General features: G+C 37.6%; 1 protein-coding gene across 3 annotated transcripts in view; it reads left to right on the forward strand.

The window, feature by feature from the left end:
* slit3 (slit homolog 3 (Drosophila)) overlaps positions 1 to 23,003 on the forward strand; it is a 258,143-nt gene that overhangs the window by 175,695 nt on the left and 59,445 nt on the right. For all 3 annotated transcript variants that reach the window (XM_087799783.1, XM_087799784.1, XM_087799782.1), the window contains 3 exons: positions 12,771 to 12,842; positions 19,243 to 19,406; positions 20,895 to 21,039. In XM_087799783.1, coding sequence (XP_087655909.1) covers positions 12,771 to 12,842; positions 19,243 to 19,406; positions 20,895 to 21,039 — 381 coding nt within the window. The remainder of the gene's footprint in view (positions 1 to 12,770; positions 12,843 to 19,242; positions 19,407 to 20,894; positions 21,040 to 23,003) is intronic.

Below are 23,003 nucleotides of genomic sequence, written 5' to 3' on the forward strand. Positions count from 1 at the left end.
TTTCAATAATAATGATAATTATTATAACAATATGTGACCAATTGACAGCTTTGAATGACTTGTGGTGAGTTAAAACAAGCGCATATATTTACTTGAATAACTTTCTAAATTTCAGTTTCAACATTAGTCTTCTTGTATTCTTCCCATGTCAAGATACAAGCTCAATGGATAAGAAAGTCAATAGAGACGGTGCTTAGAAATGGGGAGTCTTGAACCCAAGCTGTAGAATAACAATTCTGTAGCTTTTTTTTGCCTCTGAAATAACAGATATTAAACCCAGCATGACATGTATCAAGCTTGTAAGCTGCGGGCGAAGATCCTCTTCTTCCATAAACTTCTTCCTCCCTCCACCTACAACTTTATTTTTTCGCCTGAAGCTAAACTCACGTGGCAGCCAGTCGGAACGCCGCCGTGAGAGAGAGTTAGCATTACGCTTTAATGAAGCTTCAAACGGCACCAGAAACGTCCTTCCCCCAAAGTTGACTTCTGTCCGATGTTATCACGCAACGAAGCACAAACCTGACATGACATTTGTAGAGTTTTTTTTTCTTCTTTGTGACAATTTTTAACCAAATGTTTGGCAAAAAATATATAAAAAAATAAATATCTATATATATGATGAAAAGGTGACTAGACCAGATGTTTAGAAAATCTCTTTGTTATTACATAATTATTCAGCAGTTAATTCTGTTTTTACACCTTTTTTTCTTAAACAGTATCATGAAAGTGGTACCACACATGTATATATATATATATATATTTCTTTTTTAAGTCATGGTATATGAGAGGATTATGTGGCTCTTTTATTCTATGTCCCGATGTTGACATCATTCTTTTGATTCACCCTAATGTCCTGATCACCGAGCGGATCATTAACTGTAGTTTCTGGCTGTTGCATCACGTTACAGACGGATACACCTTTGGCTTTTTTTCACACAGAATTTAAAGCACATCCACTAATAATATGATGAAATGATTGTTCGGTGCTGTTATAGAGTTGCGATATCTCAAAAGCGAATGGATCTCAAAGTTTCTGCCACAAATACAAGTGTTGTAGCTTCTTTGATTTTAAGAGATTACTGAAAACGTGTTGTGGAAATTGCTTCAAATATTTGGAGATTAATGAGCTTTTCATTAGGCTGGCACTTAATAAATCTTTGTTAACCATGAACTCACTTCTCTATTTTCAAAAGACAAATCTGTTTTTCCTCTAAACACGGCAAAAAAAAAGAGAAGCTTATAAATCATTTTACAAAGTATTAAGTTAATTTGTTAAAAGCACTCTTACACAATTAAGCTTAGAAAAGTTTATTATCTTCAAGAGGAACGGTGGAAATAAGAAACAATCTAATAGTTGACAAAATCGTATGTATTTTTTATTTGTTTTTTAAAAAAATAGAATATACCTTTTAAGTTAAAAAACGTAAAAATGTATGTTTTAATAAAAACTTACCTAAAATACCAGTTCAACTTCATATATAAACTGTTGAGAAACATTTTTTTGTTATTTATTTTCTTCAAAATAAATAGATAAACTGGAAAAATACTTCCTGTATACGATTGTTACCGAGAATCTTTATATTACTTGCAGTATATATACGAACCCCTCCCTTTCTAAATATGGCATAACACAGTTTAGGTATTTATTAACTTGAGATGTAGCATTGAATTACCATTATTTACTAATTAAATTTGCTACGATACCTCTTCTAATGATCTCTTCATATATATAAACTGTATGTGTGTATATATATATATATATATATATATATATATATATATATATATATTTCCCTTTATAAGTAATGGAAGGATTAAAAACGTATATTATTGTTTCAGGTTATCACTGTAGGGGCAAGAGGAGGAGTAACAAGTCAATAAATTGACAATTATTTGAAACATGGATCATTAAATAAATTGATTTATTACAATGATGGTCGTGAGTTGTCAATAAAGTTGATATATTTCACATCTGAAATTCCTCCCGTTTAGATCTCATGATGGGTTTGAATGATCACAACGATACAAATATCTGTCGCGTGACCTTTTACCGCACGATGACGTGTAGATCTTCCCGCTCTGGAGACGATCGTAAATTTCATTCCATCCATTAAAAGCTCCATTAATTTCTCATCAGTGGCTAAATAAAGCAGGGGTAATTTGATCACTGTTTATTTCCGCAAGGCTGCGAGGAACAGATGCAAGAGAAAGTCAGAGCAGGTAGCAGGGAATAGTGTCGTATATTTGACAAGCTCGCTGAAGATCGTCACGGCCGTCCACCATTAATCACGTCCTCCCAGGTGGCAAGGAAGAAGGATGATAAGACTGATACTTTAAGGTGGAAAATCATGCAGAGAAGAAGAAAGGAAAAAAAAAAAAGATGTGAGCGAAAATGAGCGGATGAGCTACTGGGGAGCAGGGAAAAAAAGTAATTTGTTCCAATATAGGGTTTAATAGTCTCATCAGCAGAGTTCCATGGACATCGATCTTCTCCTCCCCTTTTGTCGTCCCGGCTTCAGCTCTCAGCTTGGATTTAGACACGGAGTGTAGGGGGCTTCTCTTCAGTGGTCCGGACGTATGAGGAGTGAGCTGCCAACGAGAGGCTGAGTCAAGAGCAGTCAAGGCTCCAACAAGCTACTTTGAACGCCGGAACTTAGCTGGAACAATGCTAGCTTTAGCTAGTCTCAAGGAACCAAATTGCGAGTCACAACTTGTGTGTTAATACAAGTATTGTAATTTTATTTGAGTATTATTCATGTATTTGTTTTTTTATTTTTGGCCTTATTCGTCCGCATTGGTCGAAAAGCCAGAAAACATTTGCGTGAAAACGACTCCCTTATTATTAGTTACAATTGCATAAATAGGCAAATTGTTTTTCTCATTTTGAAGAAGTTTTAAACTACATTTTTTCTCAAATACTAAGCAAGTTACAGCCTTTTTAAAACCGTAAGTCCTCCAACATTCGTATCCTTCTTTTAGCCCTTCGCACAGACATATAAAAGTCAGGTTTGTGGGCCCATTTGAGGCCCTCAAGCAGATTATATGCGGCATGCGAGTTCCATTATGAACAGTTTTATTTTTTTTAATTCACAATTTGACAAAGTCTCGTTCATTTTCCGCACAAGTTCCCATTAGTCAAACGGAAAGAACATAAATTAAAACTGCGAGGTGTTGTTACTAATTCCTAAATTGCATTTTACATCTAAATTGATAATTTATTAGCTTTAATTGTAAAACTTCTGAATGAAATAACTCTTGGTAAGACGTCGCTGTTTACATCCGGCCACCACTCGAAATACCAACCAACATTCTTTCGGAATCGGTTGCTGTGGGAAAATGACGCTAGCGATCTTTTAAGTCCATGCAAGCATTAAATATACATGCTTACTACTTCCTATTTGATAGTTACAATAGCAACTATTTACAATTTAAAACTGTCTGGTTGAATAATACTATAATTTGGTGCACAATTTTCCATTACTCAAATGGAAAGAACACAAATGGAAAGCTGCTAATTGTTGTTGCTAATTCCTCATCAATTCATTTCATCAAGTCAGTGTAAAGATAAAATATACGCTGAGTACTACTCGCTACAGTTATTTATTTTTAATTTATTAGCGGAAATACCCACGTGTTTGGTTTTTTGACCAATGGTTTGAAAAACTGTTTATTTAATCATCTTTATTTCATTGTCAATGTCCTATGCGCAAGAAGTCCACCACTGGCCTTTTCCCAGGGTTGGTTTCCATGGGCAACGCCCTGGAAATGTCAATTTTCTGAAGCAAATTGTTTGACTTCTGTTGTTCAAACCCTTAAGATTTTATTAAACCGGCCTCCGATGCACTCGCGAATAGAGAGAAACACACAAACGCTGTGAGCTGGTCCGTGTGAAGCAGCAAAGTAGGTGCTAAACCCTGTGGGAAAGTTCAAATATGAAACAATTCAACTAAAACCCCTTTTTTTTACTCTCGGATGTAAAGACTCGTAAAGCTTGTGTGTGTGTGTGTGGAGCGTTTTGACCTTCAAGCTGTTGCCTGAAGAAGCTCACTGATAGTGAACACACCAAGTAGTTCTTATCTTTCATTTCGTAAAGCACAATATCTTCACCTGCGTTCGCCTCGATGCATTCAAACGTCAATTAACCAGCTGGTGAAAGAGTGAAGTCGGGCCGATGCGCTTCTCTCCAGTGACTGATGGATTCACGGGTCAGTGATTTGGATCACCTGACTCAGGCGAGGGAAGGGCAGCAGCTGTCCAGCTAAGATACTCCACACAAGCACAGGTCCTTCTGTCTTTCAGTCATGTGACACCTAATGGTACGTCTCCGTCTGATACATATATACTCGTGTTATGGTGGAAGTGCTGCGTCATTTATCTTCGTTATCTCAGGTTATTGACAGGTTTCCTGGTATCTCTGGAGCCACTTCATGGTCAACAAGTCTTGGGTAGAAAACGATACTGTCAACTAATGTAATTAAGTGTGTCATTTAATGTGTAATTTCATTTGTAATTTGTCGTGTAAATTAATGAGTAAAATATTTGTAAAAATTGCAATTTATAGGTAAAAGTTGGAGTTTGTTTGAGTTGGAAACTCATTGATTTTAGGTTTGTATTTCCAATAAAAAACATTATTAAACAGTCAAAAATGTAGGTTAATATACCGCAAGCTATTTCAATTTTGGTTAAAAAAAAGATGTGAATTCCAAATAAACTGGTGCAATTTGCACCCCATAGTAGTGATGAAAGGGGTGAAAAATGTCTCATATTTTTTGCACAGATGATAGGAAAAGTAAACGGTCTTGGCGGTTGTAGAAAGGGTTAATCGGGCGCATGCTCGAAGGAGAAAAGTGTTTGTATTTCTTCTGAATGTCGTAATGAGGCCTTGGGGAAGACGCTGAGGGCTCTTCACACGATTGAAAAAAGCCTTTAAGTCGTTTTCGATAGTTGGCCTTCCTGAAGCACCCGTGTGGGAAAAAAACAAAACAGTTAAATGAGTTCAAACTCGTGGAACAACAAGTGGACCAGATTTTTATCAAAGAAAAACAAGTTTTACAATCTTGAAAAATAGCTATATCCGTTTTTGTCTCTGAATATTTAATTTGAGTGTTCAAGTTCTTTTCACAGTACATTTATTTTCCTTTTTGCAGCGTAGTACTATTAATAAACTTTTGACCCATTGGCTACATTTGGCACCATTTTATAGTGACATCATACATTTAAAAAAAAAAATCAGATAATTCCAATTCAAGCAAAAACAAGATGGCGGAAATGTCAGATGACCACTGCTACAGCAGCTCATTGTTGTCATTTTAGAGTTTTATTTGTTTTAAAACGTGTTTTTTAAGCATTAAAATGTGTTTTACAATAGCAATTGTAATTGTTATTTTGCAACATCTGCACTATTTTGCAGCGATTCACTCATTCTTCCAATTAAAGCAAAAACAAAGTGGCGTAAATGTCAGCAAAAATACTTCTACAGCAGAACATTGATATCATATTTAGAGGTTCATTAGTTTTAAAATCAGTTTTTGAGCATTGAAATGTGTATTTACAGCAAACAATGCAATAATTATTTTGCAACACCTGCACTAATGTGCAGTGATTCATTCATTCTTCCAATTAAAGCAAACACAAAGTGGCGTAAATGTCAGCAAAATACTTCTACAGCAAAAATAAAATGGCGTAAATGTCAGCAAAATACTTTTAAAGCAGCTCATTGTCGTCACTTTTAGACAGTCATTAGTTTTTAAATGTTTTTTAAGCATTGAAATGTGTGTTTACAGTGAAAAAAATAATTGTTATTTACAACATCTGCACTATTTTGCAATGATTCATTCATTCTTCCAATTAAAGCAAAAACAAAATGGCGGAAATGTCTGCAAAATACTTTTAAAGCAGCTCATTATCGTCACTTTTAGACAGTCATTAGTTTTAAAAATGTTTTTTAAGCATTAAAATGTGTATTTACGGTGAAAAAATTAATTGTTATTTAACAACATCTGTACTATTTTGCAATGATTCATTAATTTTTCCAATTAAAGCAAAAACAAAATCATGGAAATGTCAGTAAAATACTTTTAAAGCAGCTCATTGTTGTCATTTTTAGAGGTTCATTCGTTTTAATATGTTTGTTTTTTTTTAATTAAAATTTGTACAGTCAAAAAAACAACTTGGTTCACTTAAAGATATTGAAAAGTTGGTTTGAAATTTATCAAATTGTTCTGATAAAAAGTCTGTCAACACTCAATAACTTTGTTTTTGTTCTTTGCGAAACCAACTCTACTTGAAAAAATAGAACACACAAAAATCTCCAACAATCCAAACTCTAAACATTATATAGTATGTGTATCAAAATGTACTTTATCTACCAAAATATGGACCAAAAAACAATGACATTATTTGATGGTGAATTAAAATTGAGGTGCAATCTAACTAAACCATCATCTTGGAAAGTGGTTCGTCGGTTCCCTTCCCGTCGACGTGTGTGGTGTTAATGAGGTGACAGAGTTTGACCTCAACGTGTCGGCTGCAGCAAAGACACAAACGATAACGTCGCTCTCCTTCACACTCTCTGTTACGCACACACACACACACACACACACACACTCGCACACACAAAGCGATAGCATCTCCCCGGTGGGCTGCATCTAAAGAGTCTCCTCCATCACTGACTGCAGAGAGCCCCCTTTTTACTGCAACGGGAAGACCACTGCATTGCAAACACACACACACATGCAGAGTCAGGCGAGCGTGCACATGCTGACTCAGGGCATCGCAGCGACGCACACGTGCGCGCGTATATGTCAGGTGGCACTGCTTTGCAAATTACACTGCGGTGGAGCCGGTTTTTTGTACGACGGAATACAAATGTCACCGGTTACAAGGATTGATTTTGAGGGTTTTTTTGTAAACTGGAATTTTTCATGAGAGGGAAAAAACAGGATCGAGATCTGCTTCTTTGAATCAAAGACCATGGTTTTCACTCTATTAATGTCAGACCAGCTTCCAAAAAGAAAAAAAAACTCTCACGGTCCAATATTATTATTGTGCAGAAAAACATGCTTGTTGATTTATTCAGTGTATTAAAGAGTAGTTAAGAAGCTTAAGACCTGTGAGGGACCTGGAGTAGAACTTCTCCTTTTCCCTTTAACCAGTAAGTAGTTTAAGGGCAACTAATGTGTTGATTTAAGTGTGTCTTAAATGGATCTTGGACTCTGTTGTACTCATCAGTATGTGTCTGTTTGTACAAAAGTATTTTCATTTAAATATATACATTAGAAAATGGACACAAGACACACCCACTGAAAACACTTTGTTTTACTGGAGATTAAATATTGTTTACCATAACCACGGCCACTTTGCTGTGATGAGTCAATCGTCAAGGTGTGTCCAGGAAGTCTCCACCTTTGAGAGACTCCCTGTATAAACAAAGCGGGGCGTAATTACAGTAAAGCTCCTTATATAATGGAATCCACTCTGAAAACCTGACGAACAAAAGGTTACGAGACAGGCGAAGGACTTTATAAAGTTTATTTAGGAATTACTCCATCTTGGAGAGGAAGACTTTAACATTTGAATCATGTGAATGAGTCAGGAGAGTTGGGTTTTCAAATTAGTTGCCCTTTAAAAATGTTCTTTTGATCTCTAAAATAGTTAAAAGTCATTAATAATGTAATTAAAATGCTTTTGAAATGGAAATTCATTTTTAAAGTTGGTAGTATTAAAATAATAATTGAAGTCTTGATAAAAAAACATTTAATTTATCTATTCATTCTATTCCTTGTATTCAAAATTGGGCTGTCGAAGGCTACATTCCATCCCAGCTACCTAGGGTTAGAGGATGATGAGGAGTGTTGAAGGAAACCTACAGAAATACAGATAATAAATGGAATCTGGATGCGTTTTATTTTGAACTTCCTAGATAGTCTCTCTCTGCTTTTAATTTCAAGATTTATTTGTAGTTCATCTGGAATGGTTTTATATGGAGACATAGGGTTCTATTTGAGATTTTTTTTTTTTTTTTTTCAGATTGACCTTAAATATATATATAGAATGTTCGAGAGCCTGTATGAGTTGATCTACGTTCAGCCGAGTGCCTCGTAATTTAAATCGCGTGCAGTAATGTGAGCACCTGTGTGTCCGAGCAACTCGTCTATACTTTCCATCATCCAAGCGTGATTTTCTTGAAGCGCCGTGATTCTGTGCAGCTTTGATAAAAGGAACAATAAATTTGGATACATTTAAAGCACATGAAACCAGTAAATCTGTCTCGGTGTGGAATCATAGCTTCACTTTTGGAACAATCTCCAGCTTCAGGATGCTAGTAAAAGTATTTTCTGCAACTTATAACGGTTGTGAAATGTACTGATCGTACTGCCAAGGTTCTGGTTTCGTTCTGTATGATTATGTGGCAGTTGGGCCGCTTTGGTTCTATCAGACCTGAAGGATTATAAAGTTTAGACTCGCATAAAAAAGGGCTTTGGGACTTGTGGAAAATCCCCATCTGGATGCATCAGAGATTATGTTGGTATAAATATATTTTTCGTTTGTTTACCAAATGTTGATGTTTGATGCTAAAGCCTGAGTAAACACTGCTGATGATTTTCTGTAGCCATGAGTTTAAACAAGCAGATAAAAGAAAAGTTTTGATTGTAGACGGTACAACAAATGTTGACGAGCGGAATTGTCTGTTCTCTACTTGCTCCTTTCATTTAGGAAACGTTGTTGCTGTTTGTGTGCGTGAGAGGTTGTCCGTCAATATTACGGATCGGCAACATTTCCAGGGTTTCTTTTGACTGTCGACCATTTGATTAAATATGATAAAAGTATGGGTTGTACTAAGAAAAAGTCAATATTTCTATTAAACTTGTTCGTGTAACAATTACTTTAAGATCAAAAATTGTCCTCCTTGACTTTTTATTAAGATAATAAACAATATTTTATGAGTACAAACTGTGTATTTCAATACGTTTATTTGTTCTATATTGAGTATTTTTTCACAAAAGAGATCACACCATATTTCCATCAACCCCCTTTAGTTTTGACTATAACATACATTTTCCAAAGCATAGTTTTTCTATCTGCAATGTAACAACAATTTGTTTATTTGTTTTGTTTTTTCCAACATATTCACAACAAAGTCTTCATTTAATTCATCCTTGACCCAAATGATTGTCTTCTGTGGATTTATTTGTGCCATCAAAATATTGATGGGTTAAAAAAGAAATTGTATCAAAATTAAGTTCTTTATTGATCAAACTATCCGCCAATCATGCAGATGATCACACGACCGTTCGATCAACTAGCTTTGTACCCTTATGGTATTGTCTGTTAGCAATATTATACCAACATTTTGATATTGAATTTAAAAAGGGTACGAATGAAAAAATATAGATTTTTGACAATTATATTTTTCAAATATTTTTATTCCAATATCAATCTGTTGAAAAAAAGCATTGATTTTTAGATTAATTTAATGTATTAATTCCATTATCTAATATATACACGCAACTTTTTTCTTAATACACAAATGTTTGAATAAAATTATTCCAAAAATACAATTGTTAAAAAAAACAACAACCTTTCAGTCGTCCTCTTCCCTTTTGACTTGAGTGTGAAATCTTACAGTATCTTAAAATGACAGCTTGTTTCCTGGCAGCGTATTATTTTAAAATAACAACAACAGTTGACACAAAGAAATGTGTGGGTGGACAATCCCAGCACTCTGCCCAGTTACAGGTACACTTCAGAAGCGTGCTTAGTAAACACAGTTTACTTGGATAGGGCCGACGATACTTCATCTATTCTGAGAAAAACCCCAAATTGACCACTTGACCGATGAAAACATTTGTTTTTTTCTCTTGGTAGCTGAACATTTTCTAGCATCTACGCACATGTAAATAGAGTTTAATACCCACAATTCATCACTTTTAACGACAATAAATATCAACAGTTTTTTTAATTGAATTTTCTCCAGTTGTATCGAAGCTCACGATCACCATGACTATCTGAACATAAGCTCTACATTTATACCTCGATTCAGGATGATTATGTTAAGAAACAATCCCAAACCAAATCTGTTTTCTGTAATGAACCTTGAAATATTGTCGTAACAGTTTCGTAACGATGTTTGTTCTGGCCCCGACCAGTTCAGTCGCCACTTTATTAAGCCAAAGTGACGTTCGGGGGGAGTAAACCGAGTCAGTAGGAGAGTAACTGACGGGGAAATTGCAGAGGGAAATTATTGTTATTCCACAATTAAATTGCATATACTGAAAGGAATCACCCCTGACAACACTGACCAGAGCTGCGATCTTGATGTGTGTGTGTGTCTGTGTGTGTGTCTGTGTGTCTGTCTGTGTGTGTGTCTGTGTGTGTGAAACCTAATCTGTCTGCCGAGGCCACTGCGGCCGCTCTGGCAATCACAGGGACAACGAAAAGTAGTAATGTCAACAGAGTGAAGAGAAAACTCTATTTTCAGGATTTGTGGGTGTCGGCACCAAAACAAACACTTCCAGGAAGGATTCCAGCGAAGATGACAAACCATCATTTTGAATTTGGCTCCCATTTTTAACATTTTAATTTCAATGACGACCACTTTGCCAAGACAGAAGATGACCTTGTTGTCGTGCTAAATGAATTGGCAAACGTGACGAGTGATCGGTTGATGAAAGATGACCTCACTGGATATACAATGCGTTTTCTAACCAGCGTTGGTTTGGCTAAAATCTCGAAGTAAATTGTTCTGTTTTTACTTATTCATGAAACTTGAGGAACAGCAAGTTTGCACATGTGATTCTATTTCTTCTACTTTTCATCTCAGGACAGTCTTAATAGGTCATTAAAGGCTTATTTTTTACATCTTTTAGATGCATGTTTGATTAATACAGTTTTAAAAATTCTATATAAAAGAGGAACAACTTGTACTGTATCAGATAAGATGTCTAAAAGTTGAAAACTTGCCTTAACTATTCTGCTGACTTAACCATCCATTGGATCCATCAATTTGTCACTTATCTCTTGGTGGTTTTCAGGGTCACCGTCTTAGTGAAAAGTGCAATTTTGCTTTTTATTTCTCTGCTCTTCTGTAGGAAGATTCCCAGGAGGACCTTAGGTCTATGATCCTGCGTCAAACAAAATGTATATTTATCTGGGAGTATGAGTTGTATGACTATATTTACTTTCAATTATCTTTTACTTTAAGTCTCTTAAAGTGATTCACCAAAAATTCTAATTTCACTCATTTTCTGCTCACCCTCATGTCGACTAAGGGTCGTGTTTATTTTCAGAGTAATAAGTTTCTTTTTAGAGTTATAGACAAAAATGTATTTCCATGCCAATGTAGCGACTGGAGCTAAATTGTCTTTGCTTTATCTTCATCCAAAAAGACACACTTAAAAACACCCAAATACCTTCGTACTGCTCGCCTGTAACGTTCATCTTGGATTGAAGCCTTGACGAGAGCAATTGGACGGACCAAAACTTAAATAAATCTGTATATTTTAATCCTTCTTGTAGCAGAAGCTCCCAGTCTTTTAGCTCCAGCTACAACAAGACTGATAGCCTGGAATCTTTGGCTAAAAACAAGCTTAAAGTTTTATCTGGAAAAATTCCCAATATTGATACATACGTGCAGCATGGAGGTATTTGGAGGTTTTTTAGTGTGTTTTTGGACTAAGATGAAGAAGACAACTGAGCTCCAGTCGCTACATTAAAATGAACATACGCCTTAGTTGACATGAGGGTGAGTAGAAAATGAGTTAAACTTGAATTTTAGGTGAATTATCACTTTAAAAGAAGTATAATTGTATCCCTTTTCTCATCTTAAACACTGACATCTTCATAGAGGCAACACATCAACATTAATCTACTTCCTGCACCACATACAGCCTTAAGTTTGACATATGTGATTTAAGTATTCTGTGTACTCGTTTGAGTTGCAAGCTAGAAGAAGAACTCGGTAAAACAATGTCCAAAACACTTGAGAGTAAAGTTGGAAGTGAGGCAGTTGAATCCTCGACTATCGCCATAGCAACAAACCAGGGGCTATTATGCATTTTAAAACAACAAACATGAACTAAATGATTGCGTTTTTTTGGCTTATGAAGTTGATATAACAATCCTGCCTCGATATTTTTCCATATTCTCTCCGTTTCTGCACATTCTCACTGGAGACTTATTAGATTATGGGAGTCGTTTGTCTTCGTCTACTTGTGTGTGTTGTTGTAGCGTAATATATTTTTATGTGCATGCATGCCGCGCTCCAGCCATGCGGCTCCTGCCGAGCTATATTTACTCCCTCCCATAAGTGTTGGGTATTTATGCAGCTTTTACTAGTCTTTCCATGTGCCGGGATCTCTCAGGGTTTTTTTTTTCTGATGGAACATGGTTTTTTTCATGCATTTTTTTCCCCCCACTTTTTCTGACTCTAAACAAGAAAACGGCTGAGAATCAATAGGTGTAGTGTTTCTGGCAGTGCACTCTGGGATTGCTCTCGTGTGTGTTTGGGTTGTAATGACAGACAAGGTCGATACTACACATGAGACGTAGTGTACTTTATGAGGGAGTTAATAGTCAGAGACAGCGTTGACACGATTGCACGATCGGAATAGAAGAACAGAGAGTTTGCAGGATCTGAATACAACCGCGGCCGTTGTTTAATTCATGAGTTTGTTTGTGTGTGAATGTTGCATGTCTGTTTTCTTACACTGCAAATATACATATTGGACCGCAAAAACTAAACATTTCTTGTATGTTTGTTCTGTTTCTAGCACCCTCAACAACAACAACATCACCCTCATCCCTCTGTCAAGCTTCAACCACATGCCAAAGCTGCGGACACTGTAAGTAAAAACCTTAATTTCTTCATTTAAATCAACTTGTATGTCATCAAGATTATTTCCTCAAAATCCTTCCTTACTGCTTGGACATTTTTAATAAGAAAGTGATCAGGACTTTTGAGTAAACGGAACACCTGAGCTCAATGAAAGAAGAAAATCAATGCTAAAGATTGTACTGAATACAGTTCAATGAGAGGGAGTGAGTTTAAGAGAAAGCTGGGTTATAATTTTATTATGGAACGTGATTTGTGGATTATTTGGTGAGTTAGAAAATCATTGTTAGAAAGATAGCTAAGCATTATTATTTTTCTAACCTTTAATCCTTACATAAAGCAGTTTTAGTTTTAGCTTTAGTTCAGGAAATGTTTCAGGATCTACCACACCAGCCAAAAACACCAAAATCCTCACTTTTTGACCTTAAAAAAAGGAATAATGTCAACAAAAGTTGAATATAAAATATCTTGAATTCATGATCTGAGTTTTTCTAACTTAAAGAAAAGGTTAGATAAAAATTTCAGTGAACACATCGCCTGGAATGATGAGTTCAATGGGAGGAAGTGAGATGAAGAAAAAGCCGTGTTAAAAGGAAATGTGATTTGTGGTTTGTTAAGTGAGTTAAAAGGTGTTGTATATTTTGCTAGAAAGCTCGTTAGGTAGTTACTATGTAAAAAGCCTGGAATCCATGCATAAAGCTGTTTTGGTGACGAGCTAAAAACACCAAAATATTAACTTGTTTATTGTCTGAAGAGACTTTAATGAATGTCTAGAAGGTTAAATGTAAACTAGTTAAAATGACTCATCCATGTTTTCTACTGTTAAAAAATAACCCATTTCATTAATATTAGTTATTATATGGTCGAAAACTCACTGGACAAAAGCAATATCTGATTCCTAAAAGATTCTACAGCAATAAAAATCTTGAAAATACCAAGACTGTCAAAAAATGCTCCTGTGTAGCACTGAAGTGTGATGTTTTATCATCGCAACAAGTCGCAGGTCAACCTCATCCATCTTATGTGCCACGGTTCATGGCTGATCTGTTTCGAACACATGCTGGTGGTCGTCCCCTGCCACCTTCGGTATTTCCCTGGGCGATCGCCCCCCACCTCTGCAAACCTGGTCAACCAATCACAGTCGTCCTAAATCACTTTTTCTCCAGTTCTCGGTAACCTCCTAGTTATTTATCTTCGTGAAACCTTGATCTCTTCTTGACAAGCCTTTTCTTAAAGCTATTTTTGTCCATCTTTTGGAGGTCATCTTGCGAACAGTTTAGTTTAGATAATTGAGACTTTGAATTAGTTTTAAAATAGTTTTTCTCTCATAAAAAAAGCGAACTCATGGGTTAATAGTAAGAATTCTCCAATGACCTGACACTGAAACCTCATGGGTTTTCAGATCAAGGAAGCTTTCTTAAGAACTGTCTCATGGAACCGAACACACTTGCTGACTCTCTTTATGATCCTATTACTGTGCCACATGAATATCCCGACAGCTCTATTGTTCCATGAGTAAGAATAATCATTTTGCCATTATGCAAAAAATACACACACACACGCATCTGACCACAATATAAGACTGCTGTGACTCAAGAGTTCAATCTGCTTGGACTTATTAGCCAAAACTTCATTCAGAGATGCAAGGGCAGACACGATCCAACGTCCACCGCAAACCGACGACCGCCCGCCCCTCCCTCCCTCTATTGATCCTAGGATCCATCGCCTTTGCATGTTTATCTTCATCTGCATCCTCTCCTAGTGGGAAGATGATTGTAAAGTAGCCATGGTGATGTCACAACATCTCAACAAGGAGCGTTCTTGTCAGCCGCACTAAGGTTCGGATGTTGCCAAACCATCATTCCCAGAGAGGGATTTCCTTCTGTGACTCATGTGGTCACGCAAACCTCTTTAAGATTCAGAAATTGGGGGATTTTCTCAACAAAAAATAAACACATCTATTTATTGTTTATGGCCTTAAAAAAGGCAGCAAATCAGCATGTGTTTGGAAATTTCCTCCAATGTGCCGCCGCTCTAGTCTCAGCTCCGAATCAGGGAGACAAAATTGGATTTCTGGCAGCGGCGCAGCTACAGGTCGGCCACAGATTGAGCGCACAGTTACCAATATCCAATATCTTTTAATCAGAACCCTTGTCTGCTTCTGTTTTCTGTCAACACTGACTGACTGTCTGCTCCTATTTTCTCCTTCCTTCTCATTTTATCCTCTGCATCCCAATTCACACCTCAGCGTCTCATTTCCGACTCGCTTTTGTCATCATTACTGCTTCCCCCCTTTTTCCATCATGAATAGGATTATTTTTCAGCACTTGTGACTGCAAGACTCTCCTTCCTTTACTGTACTTTCACAGGTCATGTTCAACTCCTATTTGTCCTGATCCCTTTCCCTCGCTATTCATCCTCTTCGCTTCTTCCTCCTGAATTAAATTCATGTTGCTCTGCCCTCAAAAAACGATATTGAATTTGGGACCATTGTAAAAGTCACTAATTCATTTTAAAAAGAAGAATATTTCATTAGGTTCTTCCTGCAAGTCCCTTTGAAAAGAGTGGTTTACCTGTGTACTCGGCTTTATTTGTTTTCAAAATTAAGTATGTTCTTCTGTTAGACAAGAACATTGGAAAGAAACTGGAAGAGTATTTGAGTTTGACTATGTGTTCCTTTCGTTTTTTGCTACCCCGTAATGCTAAAACAAACATATCTAGCTGGCAAGATTTCTCAGGATTGTAACTTTAAAGGATATAAAGTGCTGAGCATCTTCCTCCACAACATAGGTGACACCATAAAGAAGACTTTATCCTGAGGATGGATAGTAAAACCATTTTGTCTAATACAAAAACATCTAAAATAATTTCTGCTGTCAACACCATTAAGGGTGGGGAAAGTATGTGTATTTCCCCCTGGTTGTCCAAACCTTCCTGAGGCCCTACATAGTCATCTTGTCCCAAAAAGCCAAGAAGATCATTCTGATTGAACTTACGAGAAGATAGATGCCTTGAGGCCTAAAAGAAATAATCCAAAAAGTACCAGGACTCGATCCAAGAACGCAGAGCCAGAGATTGTCAGGCCTGGCTAATCCCAGTTGAGGTTGGGTTCAGGGATTTCACACTCTCATGGCCCTTCGGGATAGCAGAAGTGGAGAGGAAGACAGACGTTCTTAGGTTTGGTAGAGCAACTGAGTGTGACTCTTGCTGGGTTCAGAGATAGAAGAGTTAAGCCAGGATCCAGCAGAAGATGGGCTGTGACCCGCCAACTGGAGGGCATTGTGGTTGAGGGTCGAAACGTTACATTTTCTTCTGCCTGAAAGCTTCAGTCATATCCCAAATGACTGAAGCAGTCAGCAGCTAGATATACCCAATACTGTCAAAACGGACGAGGATTCAACTGATTGCAAAACGTTTAAAGGAAAGGGAGAGATATAGGTTCTACCAGCCACTTTACTTTTTCCTGGTATACCAGTCCATTTGAACTAACTGTATCGCCCATTGTGGCAATCCTTGCGTGATTAAGTAAACTGAAAAATTCTATCCCTGGGAAAAGAAGGGAGAGAATTTGCAACAAAATGCATCCTGAGGATTGGAGGGTAAGAAGACAAGAAGCAAATTGGTTGATAGATAAATACACTTTATTCAAAATTGGGTTTCCAGTACACTGCAGGCGATAGTTTCATAAAAAAACAAGAATAATGGGCAAATAAAAAGAGCAATGTACAAATAAAAAGTCTAATAGCACGGGGTAATGAATGAGTCCCTGAGTTTATTAGTGTTACGTCTGGGAAGGAGCATCCATGCACTCCTTCTGCTTCTCTGATCACTGATGACTGTGTTCAGAGGATGACTGTCATCATCCATGATGGACAGTAGTTTGTCCAGAGATCTCCTTTGTGCAACTGTTACCAGTGAGTCCAGCTTCATGCCAACCACAGAGCCAGCCTTTCTGATAAATCTGTCCAACCTGTTGACACTCCTCTTGGATAAATTGATGGAAGTTGCCTTTGGAGTTGTCTTAAAATATAACTGTCTCGCTATAGTTTAGTTGGTTGAGGTTATAATTAGATTGAAGAATTTTTGGTTTAATGACCATTAAAGTCAAACATCCCCCGCAAATCCTTTCACAGATAAGTTTGTGGACCCTAATGCTCAAAGCTATAACTATAAATCTACCATTCCAACCGTCTGACTGCCCTCTCCCTCGCTCTCATGTTTTCAGCCTCCCTTCTTTTTATGAGCCTTAATGATCTCCCATCATGATGCCTCAGAGTCGGAAAATCAAACAAATGAAAAGATTAGAACCCCCACTGATTCAATCTCGCAGTGTGCGTATGTTGTCCCAAAGCTGAGCGTGTTGCCTTCTGAAAATGAACCACACAAACACACACACACAAGCAGAAACAGTGTTCAATGCCTCAAGTCACCCGCGAACCAATAATCACGTTGAACCTTATCACACAGTCGCACACGAATGCAGTCGTCGCACCAACACTTTCACCCGGCCCCCTGCCTGTTTCCATTCTCCCCTGTGTTTTAATCCTACTTGTCAGTAATTAAGGCTGAGTCGGGGGTGGTCTTGGGACGCGGCTATCTCCAGGCGGGGGTTTGACTATAAACTGGATTTATAATGTGAGAGCAGTATTAAAACCCGCTGCCCCCGCTGCTAGCATCAATGAGCCCATCTCTACTCCATAACAGGATTTGTCCTCTGCTTTATTACAAAGCGGGGCCTGTCCTCTGAAAGGCCAGATATCCCGGCTGGCATATAATACGCTGACAAGACATTCTGCTCTCCAGCCTCCCCTCCTCTCGCTCTCTGTGTGTCTGTGCGGTGTCAACTGTGCAGCCTGTTGTGATCTCTGCGACATGAATCGTCACCTGATGTGTTCTAGATTGAGCGTTACCCTTAATGTTGCGGCAGCTGCACACTCGGAATTATAGCTGTCGTTAACTACTTGGATAAATTGGTTTTGCCGACTTCTGTCGTGTCATTAGGACCAGAGGGAGGGGAAACAAATGATTCTTGTCTCACTTTGTATTTTTGGATACGGTGCATACGCACTGGTTAAAATATTTATTGGTCAATCCAGTGAAAGTACCTTCCATCCTCCTCAGATCCTTTTTAAGAGGCTGACTTTGAGTCTTGGTAACCTATAAATTTTGGATTGTCGCAGGCATTGTTATAGGGAGAAAGGAGTGAATCTTGACTTAAAATGATGACATTTTTTTGTATTTGAATGTTTTCTTTTGGTAGTAGCAGACAAATGGATGGCAAGAAAAAGTACAATCTCAATGTTTTTTTTACATTCTCTATCTCTATACAGTAAAAGAGAGAAACATGGAGGTCAGTTTTTGACTGATGGTCAGCAAAATAACTTGTTGTCTTGTTATATACGTACTGTATGGCAGTGAAGATTTTCAGATTTGCAGTTCCAGTTTTTTTTCTAAGGATATCTCACTGATTCTTATGGTTTATAACTGCCCTGCATTTTTACAGAATGGAAAAAAAACATCCGAAAATACATGTCTGTAAAACACAAAATATTAGAAACAAATCCATTGGACTGAGATGACAAAGAGATGCGGTGGAAAGCGTTCATGCCGACCCAAAAAGTTTTGACTCTAATGTTATGATAACCAGTTAGGGAACTTCCTTTTTCCGGTGAGGCACCAACATTTTGAGTATTTCAATGTCTTCTTACAGTAGTAGTAGACAAACGGACTTCACTATAAAGTACAATCTCATTGATTTTTAACATTTTCTTTTTCTAAAAACAAGGGTGATGTGGCGGACATTGTTTGTCTGATGGTCAGCAATGTAAATGTTGTCTTATTATATATGAAATTAATATAAATGAAAGGTTTTCCGATCTGGAGTTCCATTTGCAGGATATCTCACTGACTAGTATGGCTTATAACCTGTATTTTTCACAACATAATGAATACATTTTTAAAATACAGCGCATACAACAGAATCTTAAAAATAAATCCATGGAACTGTAATACCAAAGTGTGCCATCCTTTGTTGCATAGGATTGAAGGAAACCTTCTACCTCTGGAAAGCGTTCATGCCAACCCGATCACTGGTCATTCAATGACTTGAATGCTTTCACCAGTAGTTATGGTTACCAGCCAGTGTTCTTCCCTTTCCTGTGAGGCAGAAACATTTTTATTGTGTGTGTCAAAATCTTATTGTATAGGGTTCTCCTTTTTTATGATAAAGTGACGTGATTTTAGATCCTTAACTAAAGACTTTAAGTATAGACCTAATCAGGTTCCTTAGATATATTTTCAACAGCATTCATTCATCATTTGAAGTACATTTATTGAATAACTTGGCTTCATCTGCTATTTACCATCGTTTTGTCTTTGTCCAAAATCTCACCTTTGCTCTTGCTTTTCAGTCGTCTGCACTCCAACAACCTCCATTGCGACTGCCACCTGTCTTGGCTCTCCGATTGGCTCCGGGCTCGGCGGGGTTTGGCCCCCTTCACTCAGTGCATGGCCCCCGCCCAAATGAGGGGGCTCAACGTTCCAGATGTGCAGAAAAAAGACTTTGTCTGCCATGGTGAGTCAACGCAAAAAAAAAGACAACATGATTATAATATTTTGCTCCTCGTATGAAATGCAAAAATAATGATCATGGGTCAAAGAGCGAGTTTAGCTTGTTTACAAACTGTATTATTTCAAAAAATGTTCAGAAAATTACTGTAATAATCAAATGCATATTCCTGGAAGTAGCTTTGAGTCAACCAACATGACCAACTGAATTCCACAGTGCCTCCCCTGAGGCTCAAAGTGAAGCATGTAGAGTTCGGCGAAAAGTACTTAAACATCAGATCTAATTGCATTTAAATCTACTCCCTGTGGACTGATGGAGATGCAGACAGACGATCGAGACTTGAGAGTCTGGTGGCGACAATGGAGAGCAATAATGATACAGACAACATAATAAACCTCAGACGCAAAAGTGCAGGCATTATTGTTATCGTCTGGAGACAGCTCCGCATCGTGTTTATACCAGTGGAAGAATTACACCATGCACGGCGCGTAATCAGCCCAAATGCCGCTGAAGGAACAACAGTGTTATCAGCTTCAGATAGTCGAGGGTATGTTTATAGGCCTCTGATTCAGCTCGCTCCTCTAATATACTGTCAGCCGGCCTTCTCTTTATTAGCCTCTTCGGCGGTCGAACCTGTTTTTCTTGTGTCGAGAACTGCCCTCTTCATGACTTTTCTATCGTCTTGCTCTATTAACTAGACTTCTATACGTCCTTGACTCGATGTTAGAAATATACACATTTACAACACATTAACCTACGTCGATAAGGGGTCTACTTTATTGATTATGAGAAATTGACCCAAGCAAACAGCGACAATTGACCAATTGTTATCCTATTTAAAACTATAAATAATAATAAATAAAAGCTACCATATCATCAACATATTTAATGCAAAACTGAAAACTTAGTAATGACAAAGTAATTTAGGAATTTGGACCGACTATTATTTTATTTTACTTTGTGTTTCTTCCACTTGACCAATGGGATCTTGTTTTGTATTACTTGGATTTATTGTCTAGTTGAATAATAGTCCATTTGGATCTGTAATGGAACTGTATACAATCTACTCAAGGATCAAAATGACCGCTGGGCCTGGATGTTGGTAATTTCTGACGTAGATAGTCCTTGACTTTCAGGGGTCTTAGGTATACCACAAAAAACAGTCTTGCTTTGACCACTTAATATTTGGTTAAATATACTTGGACAAACTGGGTGTCAAAATCAGTTGACAAGATATTGTTTGTTGCAACTTGATACTGATGTATCACAATATAGAAAGATGAAGTCCCTTGCATGGTCAACAATGATGCTATGTTTGGACACCTAGTTGTGGGCAGTAGAATAGTGTCACCGAGTCTGTAGACAAATCATTTTTACAACCAAACAAGTTGTAGAAGACCAACTATCCAACCTCATTGAACTCGTTCAGGACTTGTAAGCTTATTCTATTTCAGGATTACATCAATACCTCTTTTTTTTTGGGGGGGTCAACAGGTCCGGTCCAGACCGAGTCCAGGGCGTGTACGCCACAGCTCGCGGTTTGCCCGGCGAGCTGCACCTGCAACAACAACATAGTGGACTGTCGTCGCAAAGGTCTCACTGAGATCCCGGCCAACCTGCCAGAGGGAATCATGGAAATGTAAGTCATTTTACTCTGAGGTCTGAGGTACTACGAGGCCATTTTGGACTTTTCTTGAGGCTCTAAAAGAATAGTAGTCTTTAATCTTCCCTTGAAACATCCATTTAAATCTGGAAAAAACATTTGGATTTCTATCCATATTGAAGCATTTACCAGTTATTAACGAACCTGAATCCTTTCTCTGTGTGCATCCATTTGACTAGCAGTCTTTCCAGGGTGTCCCTTAAGAAGTTGATTTTAGTCAAGGCACCCGGAACCTTGAGTCTCACTTTAGAAAATTAAATAAATGATTGATTCAAAAGCAAGATGTCTCTAAAATATGGTGTTGCAGCTAAAAAAAAACAACAACATTGTGAATTGATGCGGTTCTCTCACTATCATTGTTAGAATATAAGCAAACACATTTTGTGTAGGTGGAGAGTTGTCGACATTCTATTTTCTTCGCGAGTTTCTCCTGTTCTTGTTTGCAGTCAACACTCTCTTTCTGAATTCCCCCATCTAGACTGTTTTGTCTCCTTGACACACACACACCCACCAAAGTGGGATGTGTTTGATATCCATATTGATCGCTGTTTGTTTGTGTAGAGGACAGATTCTTGATTGCACTGTGAGCAAGGGGGCAATTCTCTCCTGGAACACAACACCTATAGTGCAGTACGTTGACGGAATCCGTAATTGATTGACACGCGCAAACACACACTTGAAACGCACTCGATGTTTAAGTTGATGCATCTGCCTCATTTTTTTTTTTTTGGCGACTCAAATTGACACGGAGAATAAGAGCCGCCACAGCCAGAAACAATTGGAAGTAATAGGATGATGTATCGTCAGTCCTGTTGTCGAACAAAGTCATCTCTCCGCATACAGGTCGAGACAACCATCAGCCCGCATGCATCCTCGTATGCGTGTCTTCGGCTGCCAAAAACCCATCCATCGTTTAATAAACCACTTCACCCTATAGATTCTCCTTCCTATTGTAGTATCAAATATGTTTGCTTTAATTTAATCCGCCGCTGTCTTTGCCTCAACCTTGCTGCCTCTGGATGCTCTCGTTTAATTTATTTATTGTCTTTGCTTGGCGTCAATATCAAATTTCCTTGATTGATTTTGACCCTTTAGCTAATGGATTATGTTTCCAAGGCAGGGAAGTGATCCAACAACCTCCACGCAAGTCAAACAAATGCATCATCGGACTAGAAAAATAACTGAGACAGCACATACCTCTGCCAAGGAGCTACTTTTACTTGACCTAACTATACATACTGTATGCAATTTATTGTTTGAAATATAAAGGATAGCAGTTAACTCAATGGGACACCAGGTGGCAGAAGCGTTCTAAATCCTACTTGCATTACACTCCATACGTGTGAGCAAGAACAGCTCATTCTGCACCACTGAGAGTGACAATTCTGAGTCTCTTGAATATATCAATCTATATATATTTTTCTCTGTCAAACTTTTTTTTAGGTAATTTTGCTAAGAATTTTACCTCCTTGGAAGATGTAAACACTTTCATAAATGTAATAGTTGTGTTGGCTTAACATGGAATGTATGACTCGAAATCCCAATATTGTTTCAAGTGACCGCATTTCGAAGTTCTCAAGGCTCCATTAGCTTTACCTGGCCACCCTAAAACAATGTGGAAACAAGAATCCATTTTGTCACTACTTATCGGTGTAGTGATTTTACCTTTTTATTGCTAGTTCTAAATGGAACTTGCCGAGTGAGCTGCAGCGTCAATTAGAAATCCTTCAAAACCTTCCTGGATCAAGACGAAACCCAAGAAAAATACAAACTTTACTTAACAATACTTTTTCAAATCAACAACATTTTCTGAAACACAATTCAAGTTTTTAACATGGACAGATTATTGGTAACCATCACATGACCTCCTTGGCAGTGGAATGGCATATCATTTGAAGGAATTACAATGTTTATTTGGCAAAATGTTACAGCTTGAAAAC

This window comes from Callionymus lyra, chromosome 9 (assembly GCF_982586985.1).
Source record: "Callionymus lyra chromosome 9, fCalLyr1.hap1.1, whole genome shotgun sequence".
Lineage (NCBI taxonomy): Eukaryota > Metazoa > Chordata > Actinopteri > Syngnathiformes > Callionymidae > Callionymus > Callionymus lyra.